Genomic DNA, 12,364 nt, shown 5'->3' on the forward strand with positions numbered 1-12,364 from the left:
TCACTTTTTGGAATGACACTACGAATGTTCAAGTGCCCCCCTAGTAGTCCCTTGGGCTTAGCTCGTGGGTCCCAGATGACTCGAGAGTGATTGACACATTGAAAAAAAGTTACATTTTCTGTGTTTTCTGACGGCTGGGTTTAGGCCGTTTTGTTTCGTTTTGATTAGGGGCAGTTCGGTAGCGCAATTAACAATCCCTCCCGCCTGCACTGGATGCGGGGAACTAATTAAAATAGCTTGCGTACCAGAAGCAGAGTCAGGGATCGCATATAGCGACTCTGGTATGTTTGAAGAGTCAAAATCTATCCTGGAACCGGGTGAGTCGAGAGAAACCATAGGACCATAGCACTCACCCACCTCCACTGCGGCGACGACCAGTGGACGAGGCCATCCACCGCTCTCCACTCCGGTGCGTATCACTGGCTTGGTGATATTGGGCCCAGGATTGAATTGTACATCCCCGGAGAGCAGGAGGGTAGCGAACATGTAGTTTAACAGTTTCCGATAAATGTTGGACTTGTGTTTGTTACGCCTAAGCGGTTCAGTAGAATAAGGAGCGAGGTAGACTTGGCCATTATTCAGAACATTATGGTATGCTGTGTACTGTCCGCTCCCTGGAACGGTGAACCGGTAGTAGACTGATTGTGTCATCCCAGCAAGGACGCACTGAGATTATCAGTAGAGCAGCTACATAACTGACAATCATGGCAGAGTACTGGAGATAAAACACATAATTGTGCTTTAACTCTTTGCATGAGTTACTTAGCTGGGATCGGCGTACACCTGATGGTTTAGATAAAATTACAGCATTCGAATGAGAAGCGGCACCTGCCGCACCACCGTCTTCCGTCCGCCATTTTGTTGATCCGTCTTGGAATCATCAAGTGGTACTTAGCTAGCTAGTTCTTACCAGTGTCTGGATGTCGGCATTTCAGAGCAAGTTCACCATAGAGGCCAATATCTTTCTCTCTGTCTGGGCTACAATTGTAGACGGTTGGGTAATTATGCTTTTCACCTGTGAAAGGCTGTTGTGCTGCTAATGAGGGAGTTCTATTAACCTGAGCCGAGGTGCACCGGTCCATGGCCCCTGACATGAATGGATAAAAGCGGTGAGGGCGGAGCACCCTTCTAAAATTGAACAGTAGCCTTACATTTAGGTTTTTGTCCTAACACTACACAGCTGATTCAGATTACAGCTGGATGATTATTTTGAATCAGCTTGTAGGCTAGGGGAATAAAAGAAAATGTGCAGCCCTTTGGGGTGTCAGGTGACTGAGTGTGGGAAGCCTTTGTCATAGGGTAAAAGTTGCATACCCCTGGGCTGTAGGCTGCACACTTTGGGTCAAATATCAGGTTCTGTTAGCTGGGTATTTTATCAGACACAATCTGTTTACATGATTATTTTCCTTACGCTCAGGGTACGTATTAGCAGGCCTAGGAGAGTCTTATGCGACGCAAACAATTTGAGTTGTGTTTCTTCCTCCTTTTAATCATAATAATTTGTCAAATGCCTTACAGGTTGTTTTGCCTATTGATGGCAGCTGTGGGCATACAAGCACAACAGACCCTATAAGTATGCATTTTGCACCTTGCAAATTTAAGCACTAAGTGTTTGACAATATTTAAAATATGTTTTTTTTAACTAACCTTTCCTATTCCAGATGACCTCAACGCTGAATGCCTTGGTAACGTTATTCGTTTGAGTGTCGCTCCTCTTTTTGAAGAGGTTGACGCTGTCTTCAGTGAGTTTGCCTCTTATGATTCTCTTTCTCTCCTTTTCATAATTCATGGCTTGATATTGCTTGTCAACTATTGTGTTCACACCATCTCCGTCCCTTCCAGATGACACACAAATCATAAACCTGACGCCTGGCCTTGCTACTCAGTGTGGATTCAGCTTTAAATTTGACCCCATGGGGAATGCCATGTTTTTTGCTTCTCTTCAAAACTGCTTTTCCCAAAACATGGTAACCCTAAGAACTGTAGTGTTTGCTTGTACTTCAAATGGACAGTTTGCCTTTCAGTGTCACTGCATTTGCAACTCGTACTGTAGCAATGTCATTTTATTTACCTTTGACATGGAGTCATGCTGAGACCAGGCTCTTTTACAGATGAGCCCTGTCTACACAAAGATACAAGTCAATATTTGCATCACTAGATGGAAAAATGAAATAACTGAACCCATTCTTCAGTAAAAAGGTCCTCAATAAGCCTGAGTTGCCGAAGTCCGGTTCCAGAAACATTGAAGCAGTTTTACTTAACTCTGTGGATATCAAAAGGATCTCCATTGTTAGCCACCCCTTGGTCTGGTATCTCTTACCTCTAAGTTAACGATGACGTAAGGTACAGCAGAAGTTTATGGAGAGCTTTCAGAGGGCCAGCCAACTTTCTGATACAGACTGCAGTGATGTGAACTATTGAGCTCTACTCCTGTAGTGTGGCTTCAATACAGTGGCAGCTGCATTCATATAGCCAATTTTGCCACAGTCTATAACTTGCATGAATGTCACCTGAATATTTTTTTTGCTATATAATGAAGGCTTTTTTCCCTTCCCCCTTCATTTTAGGATGATAAGATGTTCAGCTTGGTCATGCAGTTCAGGCTGCCAGGAAACCACATGACTGAAGACCCTGTTTATAGAGTGGGCAAAACCTGTAGCTACACCCCCTGGACCTCCCGAGAGATTCTGTGCGACCGCAACTACATGGAGGCAAGTGAGCAGAGCATGCCCCAATGGACATGTTTACAGTCCCGCTTGTCGTACTGCCTGTATAAATGATCTGTCTAGAGCTACAACTGTCCAGTGTTTCATTTCTTCTGCGACACAACGTAGAGTTCTTGACTCTCTCAATTCCACTCGCGTCTTCAAAATGCACATAGGAGAACTTTAGAGGTGAGGAATTTTGGCCTATTCTCAATGCATTTAAGGAGGCGAGTGGACAGATTGAGAACTGGCCCTTGATTTCCTCTTGTATGGGAGGGAGAAAATGCACAGGGAATAATGGCCTTTCTTCTCTAGGTGTCTGTCAGAAGGACTCTTCCAGACATCCAAACCATCCCCAAACAGCCCACTGGGGGCCCGAAAGCAAGGAGCGGCAACTTCCGGAGGGGAGCTGAGGTTTATACATTTCAGTTTCTGTAATTTCACAACAAAATGACAGGATGGCGCTAAACAATGTGCGTTTGACAATTTTGTTTAATTCATGTTTCCATTTCCTGAGACAGGCTGTTGCTTCAGGATACAAAATGACAGTCGTCTTTAGTCCTAGCAAGAATGTCATGAATGTGGATGAGGTCCAAAGAAAGGGCTATGCAATAGCCAACACTCCCACACGGCTGGTGTTAAGAAGCCCTCATAATGCAGAGGAGACATACCTCCAGAATGTAAGCTGACCTCCATGAACTGGGTCATGTTCAGTAGAGCAAACATTTGGAAACGGTGGCCCTACCTGAACTCTGCAACATATTGTTAATACGGTGTGTCCTACTGAACACGGCCCTGGTGTGGTTGCCCCCTGAACAGGTAGCTGGGGTTCCGATGCGGGTGCTCTCAACCTCAACCTTCTTTGAGCAGAAGTGGCTGGTTACTCGAGTAGATGCCACGGCTGTTTGTCCAACACCAGGTTGAGTGTGAAATAATTTAAGATCCTATAAGCCCAGTTCTTAATTGGCTCCAGACAAGACATTCATGTAGTGTTCAGTTGGGAAAATGTTTTGGTGAACTTTTTCCAAATAATGGCACAGTTTTCAGTTGCAAAATGTTCTGTTTTGATGTGCACTTGGCTTCTTGTGTCACTGCAGAGGCAGTGGCCTTTACTCCAGAAGTGATCACCTGGTACATGCCCAAGCACATAGACCCACTTTTCTCCTCTGATGCCTTCACCATGTTGGAGGTGTACATGGGAATTGACGCTAAGAGGCTGGACACTGAGGAAATGGCTGCCAGAAACTACTCGGTTTTAGTCACAGAGGCTCATATTATTGTTGAAATTCCGGTGGGGGCGGTTGGCGGCTACTTCAAGGTCAGCATTGGATGAGTAAAATGTTCCTGTCTTATTTGTAGAGCCCTTTATACTATAGCAGTTGTCAGTGCTTTGCAGTAACCCTTTGCCATCTCTCATGGGTAAACTCCTAGAAACGTTGTCTTGTGTAAAACGTTTCTTATTGAGCAATTGTTTGCTTAACCAGGCTAATATACAATGGTTTGCAAAATTGTGAATTTTGCATAAAATTACACTTAAACATTACTCTACCTCTTGTCTTTGCAGTTTGTCCTTTAGCCGCTTGAAATTTCAGACCAAATATCCACACTGAAGTATTGTTTACCTGACTTTTTAGGGAGGCGGTAGCTTTGCCACTGTCAACTGAATGCAAGCAACACTCGGCTGCTGTTTACATATTGCGCAAGTGTTTACTTTGCGTGTCAGTTGCTTTGAAAATGCAAGTTGACAACATACACCTACCAGCTGTCTAAAGTCTGGTAACCAATACTTTCCTTTAGGATATTGTGTCTTAAATTACGAGTGGCAAAAAGTGGTAGAATAATTGTAATTACAATTCTGGCTTATAAGGAACATTTACCTGTTTTTGCACTCAAATTGTGTATTACAGCCTGACTGCATCACTCGTCTCCCTTACAGAGCCATATTCAGGATGACCAGTACTTTGTCACTTACACCATTGAGCCCATGCTTGAGTTGCTGTGGATCGAGGAGGTCGCACACGAGAACACCAGCTATAAAGTCCTCTTCCCTATCACAACACCTCCGATGGCCAGGCCTCCACAAGTTCGCAACTGTGAGTCTGGTTTAGTTAAATGGCGCCTATGGTAATTTGGGATGCCTGGGTTGTTCATTAGGCACAAAACAGAAAATGTACTGAACATGGGGAGGCAATACCTGGACTTACCCAATAACAAATGTCAATTTTCAACTTCCATTGTACCGCATTTCAAAATGTTTTCCTTTGTTTGCCAATGAACAGACACGCCCTTAGACACAGTTCCTGAGCAGGCAGTGTTTGTGCTTGAGTTGGGGACCTTCAACCTTGATGTGGAGCTGCTGAACATCACCTTTCCCACCATGGTGCTAACTGTTGCAGAGTGCAACGCCAGGGGCTTCAATGTTCAAGAGCAGAGATCCCCGGACAACACCTTGAAGACCTTCAGGATGGAGGTGCCCTTCTCAGACCCGGTGGTCTTTAAGGAGGTGTGTTTCTGTTAAATGCAAAGCCACACGCAGTGATTTGTTCATGCCCTAATAAGTGGGCCACCAACAAAATATAAATAATGGCACAAATGTACTTTGTATCCCTCATTTACTCAAGTGTTGTTTTAATAGTCCCCATATGTACTTAGTTGTCACTTGATGTTGAATAGAGTTCTGTTGCAACAATAATGCTGACCAATGCTTTTAACTTCACTACAGAGAAGGGCGGAACAAGGTGTCACAACCTTCACTCTTCAGCTGATCTACGGCCTGGTCATCTTTCCAGAGTACGCTCCTTTCTCTCACTCTGCCGTTGTGGACGCTGTACTGCTGGACATTGGTATGCCTCTGGACTACGCCAAACTACTGTTGAATGGTTTCCTCTCGTTAATGATTGCCCTGAAAGGAAATTGGCAGTGAAAGACCAACTAGCCATACTGTAGGGTTTTCCTATGCGGTCTTTCTACAGAGAATGTTAAGCTTTAGAGTATTTGGACCCAGTTTCCCTGTTCCTGATTTGCCAGGATCGTGTTTATTCAGTCCCACCGTAGCAAAACATTTTGCAATCTAAACAAGGGTTTCTTCTTGGACAAGTTCAAGTAGTACCTTCCTGTTTTTTGTGCTTAATTAATGAACACAACCCTGTTTGTCCTTGTAGTGCCACCCTCAGTCACTGGCAACTGTGATCAGGAGAACTTCCACATCACTGTGGACTACAGGAACCAAGAGCCCTTTTTTGTGGTCTTGGTTGGCAAGCGGCTGCTTAACCATGAGTTTGCTCAACAGTATTTAACAGAGGGCGACACAGACTTCACCATCACGTTGCCCTTCTCTTCGCCGGACGCAGTGTTTGAGGTACGACGCTCTCCCAAAACATGTTAACCTAAATTGCTGCAGCTAGCCTTCGCTTTCCTTACCCTGTGTACATGCATACAATATTGGACTAATGAACTCTCCCATTGGTTCCCAGTCGGTTCACTCGTCCTCTGTCAGGAGCAGACTGGATGTGGCTCTGTTGAATCCTTACAACAACATGACCATCAAATACTTTTCCCTGGCTTGCAGCTTCCTCAAAACGCTGACTGGTTGGTTCTCAAACAATTACTTACGATAAATTGTCATTTAACATGGTTACCAAACCTGGGTTCCTTGCAAATACCGTGAGTCTAAATGGTAGTGCCGGATGGGCATGGTTTGCATTTTGGTGCTATTCCATTGGTTCAAGCTCAATAAGTGTAACAAATACAGAACCCAGGTCTGATGGCTACCTGTCTTTTGATCCCCCACCTCCAAGAGTGTTTCTCTAATGGAACGATGACTGCGCTGGCAGTGAAGGTGGAGTCTGCTCCCGGTCTGAACCCCAGTCAGCTGACCCTGAGCGACCCCGCCTGTGGTCCCACCTACAGTGACGATCGCTTCGCCTACTTCCACTTCACTGTGAACTCCTGTGGCACCACCAGGAAGGTAAAATGACTATTACCCTGAGGTGATGGGTACTGTGTATTTACGGACTGTTTGCTTCTTCAGGCTGTAATAAGCAATTCCCCTCTACTACATAGTTTATCAACAATGTCATGCTGTATGAGAACGAAATCTCCTTGCCAGATGAACTTGAGGTGAAGCTGAATGCCACGACGTCTTCAGAGGAGGAATATCAGTAAGTGGATTACGCCTCACAATTGTAGCTATTAGCTTTCATAAGGTTTATTTTCTTCATCTTGCTACTTGTATACAGGGAAAATGTGCCTCTACTACCAGTGTCCACTCCACTGCTTGACGTTTCCCCTATTGAAGTTGCTTACATCCCTCTTTTTAGGTTAAAGGTTTCCTGCTACTATGTGGCCAACATCACTCGCACATTGGCCTTCCTGACCAGGCCGCGTGACAACGAGCCTTTTGCCGAGACTGGGACGGGTCGACTAATGGTCAGAATGAGACTCGCTCAGGGTAAGCGTGCACAAATTCAGAATTTCAACTTGACCCCTAGCCTCTAAAAGAATCTTGGAAGGTCTCCTTTACAAAACCATTCCCAAAAATGTAAGCCTTGTGATATATTACTCTTGCGTTCTGAGATCTACAGGTGTGGCTATGTAGTAACGGTGAGGAGCTGATTTGGGAATTTGTCAGAAGCCTCTAGTGGGGGGTGGATAGTGTTGGCTATAAATGGCTTGTGTTCATTGGGGCACAACAGGATATGATAAACGAGCATTTCTTAATGGACAAGTTCCGATGGTGCCCACTGACCACGACCCCCGGTTGTCTTGTTCTGTGTTCCAGACGCCTCGTATAACACGTTCCACCAGGAGGAGGACTATCCAGTGGTGAGGTACCTGAGACAGCCTCTGCACTTTGAGGTGGAGCTGACCACGTCCTCTGATCCCAAGGTAGCGCTGGTGCTTGACCACTGCTGGGCCACCCTCAACGAGGACCGCGACTCCCGACCCCGGTGGAATCTCATCATTAATGGGTAACATGTCGTTTTTGGGCCTAAACAAGTGTTATTCCACAGGTGTGGTTCCTGAGTAATTAGCAACCTATCATGCTTGGCAGGCCATTTACTTTGGCTACAGTGGCTATGCCCCCATCCATAGGTCGAGTGGTCACAATGCTTAAAAACGATGTGAGCCATGTGCGGTCTGTCACCAGATCTCCACCCAATTTCACACTTATGGGAGATTCTGGCGCGTATGATCACATGCTTGTTATCACTGAGTGGTCCCTGCAGCGTATCATTGGAACGTATGCTGCATCAAACGACTCTAAACCGCGTTGTCTGAAAAGCATCTAAACAATGTTTTGTGTTGAGAAATAAAGGTCTTCACAACTTTATTCCAGCTTTGCTTGTAAAATATATCAATGTTAACGTTATCATCTAGTCTAAATAACAGGTTGACTTGTTTTACAGTATGACGCGGTACAAGGGAGCCATGTAAATCTAGTATAGAAAGTATGGCAGCCATGTTTGTCAACCAAGAACTCCTAGAATGCTGTTCACTGCGCCCGTTGCCTGAGATCTTAACTTAGTTTGGCCACTTCAGCATGTGATAATGTTTGTACTTGTTACGGCGTACACATGACAAGTAGTTTACAGGTAACTATACAAAACGCCAATTGTTGTCACCTCCCCAAATACAACCGTAGCACGAAATCTAAACAGAGTTGCAAGATATAGCACAATCCATTATTGGGGGCTAAGTCCTTGGGAAGGTATTGTGAAGAGGATGATGCAGGAAATATTACTAAGATCTGGGAATTTATCAACAATAAATGGTGAGGCAGGCAGTTTTTCTAAGCTATATACCCCTGGAAAGGGGGGTCTGATCTGGCAACCCTGAGGTACCATAGTTTACACTCTGATGCCGTGTTCAAATCAACTGACGACTTCAGTGCATTCAAGACAATGGGGGTACTCCAGTTGAGATCACCATAAGTCTGACAGACGCTTACGTGATAACCTGACTGCATTGTATGGCGTTAGCATTAGCTCATATTTAGTACCAGCTTCAAAAGTGTTTTACACACGTGTCCATTACAATCTAGGCAAGAATCAGAAGGCATGAATAAAACGTTAAGTACATTATACTTACGGTACGATGCAGTAGAAACGACAACACGTGACACAGAAAATAAGGCACTTTGATAGGAATACACGCATGTCCACAGTTATTTGTAAGGAAGGCAATAAATGTGCAAGGACTGTATACTTGATCTGGGGAAGTGCTTGGGCTTTCTTTTGAAGGAAAGTTTGTCCGGCTCATTAAATTCTCAAATCTAAATGGTCTGCAACCGTGAAATGGGCTACTTTTGTGAATGAATGAGGCAAAATTAGAAGTTGAAACGGCTTCTAGAAAATTAGCAGGTAGTGTTCCTTGGTCTGAGGTCAGCGCGGGTTAAATGTCCACATGTTGGAACGGTGAGTGCATTCTGACATCACGCGCATAAAAATCAACTCCCACTGGGGCGACTGTTGAAGATATTTGGAACTTGTGTGTGTGAAAAGGTTAATGTTGGCATTACCTACACCTTTTTACTCAATGTTATCCTTTTGGTTTACTACAGTTCAGTGTTGTGCCAAGCTGATGGTCAGTCGAATGGAAATCAAGAGCGGCTGGCAAGCTTGGCTTGCCTTTCCGATTGGTTTCATACAACTGCTCTTAACACTGACTGAATAGTTGTTGGTTTTGGGTTGAATTCAGGCACAAGTGACCTCTTGTGTTTAAAACAGTTATTGCACTAAACCTAAAGGATGGTTCAGATGGCTGTGCAGCATGGATGTTTGAAACTGAATAGGATCAGTTGACAGGATCACCAGAAGTTGATGCCGCTTTCAATGGAATTTCCTGTCCTAGAGGAATGCGCTAATTGGGAGTTGCTAAACATGAACAAATACCACAGTCAAGTGTAGCAGCATCTTGCTAACCTTATTTAGCTAGCTAATGTTCATATTTAAAAATGTTACCACATTTTTTATTTGGGTGAGCACTTTGCCACAGATGGACATACTGGCCTAATTTTTATCAAGAATTTTAATTGGGTTACTATAGAAAGATGACTTATTTTTCCTACCTTGTAATGGGCTACAATGTTTGCTATGAAATCATGCAATTTTACCATTTTTATGAATTGGTATCAACCTAAATTTGGCCATGTGGACACGGTGTAACTTCGCAGCTGTTTATTAAATCAGCAATGTCATAGCAGTTTTAAAAAAACAAGCTGAAATGTTTTGTATATCATAGGAAAAGACAACATTCACATGGCTGTGCACAAAATGGGTAGTTGAGATCTGTCACTTCAGCTGCAACTATATCGTTGTGCAAAATCCTTACCATCGTCTGTCAGCTCAAGTGATTTGTACTGGTGTGGGTGTTTCTCTTAATATAACGTCTTCAGCTTTCACAAATTCCTTTTTGCTAATATCTGGCAGTTAAACGGTAAAGGATAAACCTCCCAAAGATGCAAATTAAAAAAGTAGGCCTAAACTGTCAATGCGTAGGTTACTTTGTATAGTAGAGCTGCGCCCTTCACAGAAGTCCTCCATGTGACTCCGATGCCGTGGGTGTAGAATTTATTTTGTGTGACCAATTTTTCTCCAACAGCGGAAGAATTGCTCTGGCGCATTGCATGAAATTCTTGTTTAAAATGAAGTACTTGTGTTGATGATACCGACTGTCTCTTCGGCAACTTTGGTTAAACCACGATCAATATTCTGGTCAGACTACAGGCGACCTTTCTGGATCATTTAGAATTAAGAACCATTTAGAGGGACATCTCACCTCATGTCAATGGAATTGAATATACATGTTAGACCAAAATAAATATTGTTGACGGAAAGCCCAATTTCTGTTCTTTTAAAATAAAAATGTAGGATTTGGGGTGCAGAGGAAGCGGTTTTAAAGTTACCGTCTCCCGACTTAAACTCTAGACGGTAGAAATCTATTAAATTGATAGTCAACTTATTAACTTTACATCGTATCCTCCTTGCAGCTGCAAAAACCCCAGCCTTATGATTCAGTACTATACAAGTTGGTTTAATTGAATTACTAGCTAACTAAATAACACAGGCTAAACACACAGGTGACACAATGACAGCTTGTTACAAGGTTTCTCTTCACACCCCCCACCGTTCCGTAAGGGACACTTATCAGTGATACATTTTTGAACACACGAACCGGCACCAGCTTGGAGTAAAAGCATGAATGTATTTGTGGGATGCCGCCGTGGAAAGGTAGATGGTTGGTCTTCTCTCTGATTGGCTACATGAGGTCACAATGTCGTTGGTTGTCCGTGGCTCCAATGACTAGTCTTGAACAGAACTACAGGATGGATTTTCCTTTCACACGTTCTGGAAGATAGGCTAATCAACCCTGTCGCTGATTCCTCAGTGGGTGATGAGTAGGATGGTTTGGATGTGGTAGCAGAATGGTCCCACTTAAGTTCATTTTCTAGGTTAGGAAAGTTCCAAACGTCTAGCTTGCGCCTCACGGTTTTCTGGTCTAATGTTAATTTCTGTTACCATTCCTTTTATGCACTCAGAGATTAGCTATAGAAAATGAATGTCATATTGGTTTTTATTTTGTGATTTTTACTAGAAACGCGCTTACTCTACAGGTAGGACGTCTCTAGCCTTTACATTGTATATGTTTTTTCAAGACAAAGGTGATTGTTGTTGGGTAAAGCCTGTTAGCAAAAACATTCCTTTAGTTCATACTGGAGGGGGAGAAAGAACCCACTTCTGCTGTAAATTGATCTGATCCTCACAGGACAGTCATGACACCACCACAAGACTTCGTACACAAGGCGGTTGGGGTTTGCAGCATTTTCTTGTTCATAACTTAGTCCCTCTCTCTACACTGGCAGCTGTGAGAACCCCGAGGATCCATACATTGTGGTCTTCCACCCGGTAGAAGCTGACGCCAGGGTCCGCTTCCCCCCTCACGTCAAACGCTTTGAGGCCTATATGTTTTCCTTCGCCGGTGATGCGGTTGAGCCGAGTGGCCAGGTAACAAAGTTCACCCAACAATCTTTATTCTTTAATTTTGTGAGTGGCAATCATCCCTTTAAAAAAAACTGACACCATCAAATCTTTGATTCCTAGGTCTTTGTCCATTGTGATGTGGTCATCTGTGATGCCAGTAGTCCCACTGGCGGCCCCTGTAGTGGACAATGTGTGAATCAGGACAACCTGAAAAGAGGTAGGTCTTGTTTTATGCTTTTCAGACCCTGGCAGACCATAACTGAACTAATAGGTTCGCTCTCTCTCTCTCAACAGGTCAACGACATGTCAAAGACCTCTTTGAGGAGCGTCATGTATATTTCTTCTGGATACATTCTTTGGGTGTAATGTATTGTTCTAACATGTCAAATAAAGTGTTCTATATAAAACAATCCTAACCGTTGGAGCTACCTTAACACCATGTCGTAGGCTTGTCATCTGCCATGTATCAATCAACCCTTTTGTAAGCATGGAACTCTGAACCATCCACCGGAGGGAGATAAGTGTTGCACACCAATTTTCCCGTCTAGGACAAACAATGGGTGACGAAACAAAACTTTCCATTGTCCAGTAGGATGAACTGACTCAATGTTATAGCAGATGGTGGTTTGCCAAAGTGAAACCAGCAGGGCTGTGGTTGGATGCAGTGTTGGTAATTTT

General features: G+C 43.8%; 1 protein-coding gene across 3 annotated transcripts; it reads left to right on the forward strand.

Moving 5' to 3' along the window:
- Positions 1 to 1,634: 1,634 nt before the first annotated feature.
- Positions 1,635 to 12,120, forward strand: LOC116362659 (zona pellucida sperm-binding protein 4-like). Of its 3 annotated transcripts, none has more exons than XM_031816714.1 (19): positions 1,635 to 1,742; positions 1,843 to 1,967; positions 2,568 to 2,711; positions 3,021 to 3,119; positions 3,227 to 3,385; positions 3,525 to 3,624; positions 3,803 to 4,023; positions 4,642 to 4,798; positions 4,985 to 5,208; positions 5,428 to 5,548; positions 5,867 to 6,063; positions 6,179 to 6,293; positions 6,503 to 6,672; positions 6,768 to 6,865; positions 7,025 to 7,155; positions 7,486 to 7,675; positions 11,569 to 11,710; positions 11,807 to 11,903; positions 11,981 to 12,120. In XM_031816714.1, the coding sequence occupies exons 2-19, from the start codon at positions 1,914 to 1,916 to the stop codon at positions 12,100 to 12,102; spliced, it is 2,541 nt and encodes an 846-aa protein (XP_031672574.1). In that variant the 5' UTR covers positions 1,635 to 1,742; positions 1,843 to 1,913; the 3' UTR covers positions 12,103 to 12,120. The 3 variants fall into 3 exon arrangements, with proteins under 3 accessions (XP_031672574.1, XP_031672575.1, XP_031672576.1); XM_031816715.1 differs by having other exon boundaries at positions 2,571 to 2,711; XM_031816716.1 differs by lacking the exons at positions 3,227 to 3,385; positions 3,525 to 3,624; positions 3,803 to 4,023.
- The last annotated feature ends 244 nt before the right edge of the window (positions 12,121 to 12,364 follow it).

Source organism: Oncorhynchus kisutch, unplaced genomic scaffold, assembly GCF_002021735.2.
Source record: "Oncorhynchus kisutch isolate 150728-3 unplaced genomic scaffold, Okis_V2 scaffold860, whole genome shotgun sequence".
Lineage (NCBI taxonomy): Eukaryota > Metazoa > Chordata > Actinopteri > Salmoniformes > Salmonidae > Oncorhynchus > Oncorhynchus kisutch.

Excerpts from the sequence above, each read along its gene's own strand:
- LOC116362659 (XM_031816714.1), top strand. The coding sequence starts at position 1,914 with ATGGGGAATGCCATGTTTTTTGCTTCTCTTCAAAACTGCTTTTCCCAA. Across the intron at positions 2,712-3,020 it reads GCGACCGCAACTACATGGAG|GTGTCTGTCAGAAGGACTCT; the intron begins GCAAGTGAGCAG and ends TTTCTTCTCTAG. Across the intron at positions 6,673-6,767 it reads CCTGTGGCACCACCAGGAAG|TTTATCAACAATGTCATGCT; the intron begins GTAAAATGACTA and ends TCTACTACATAG.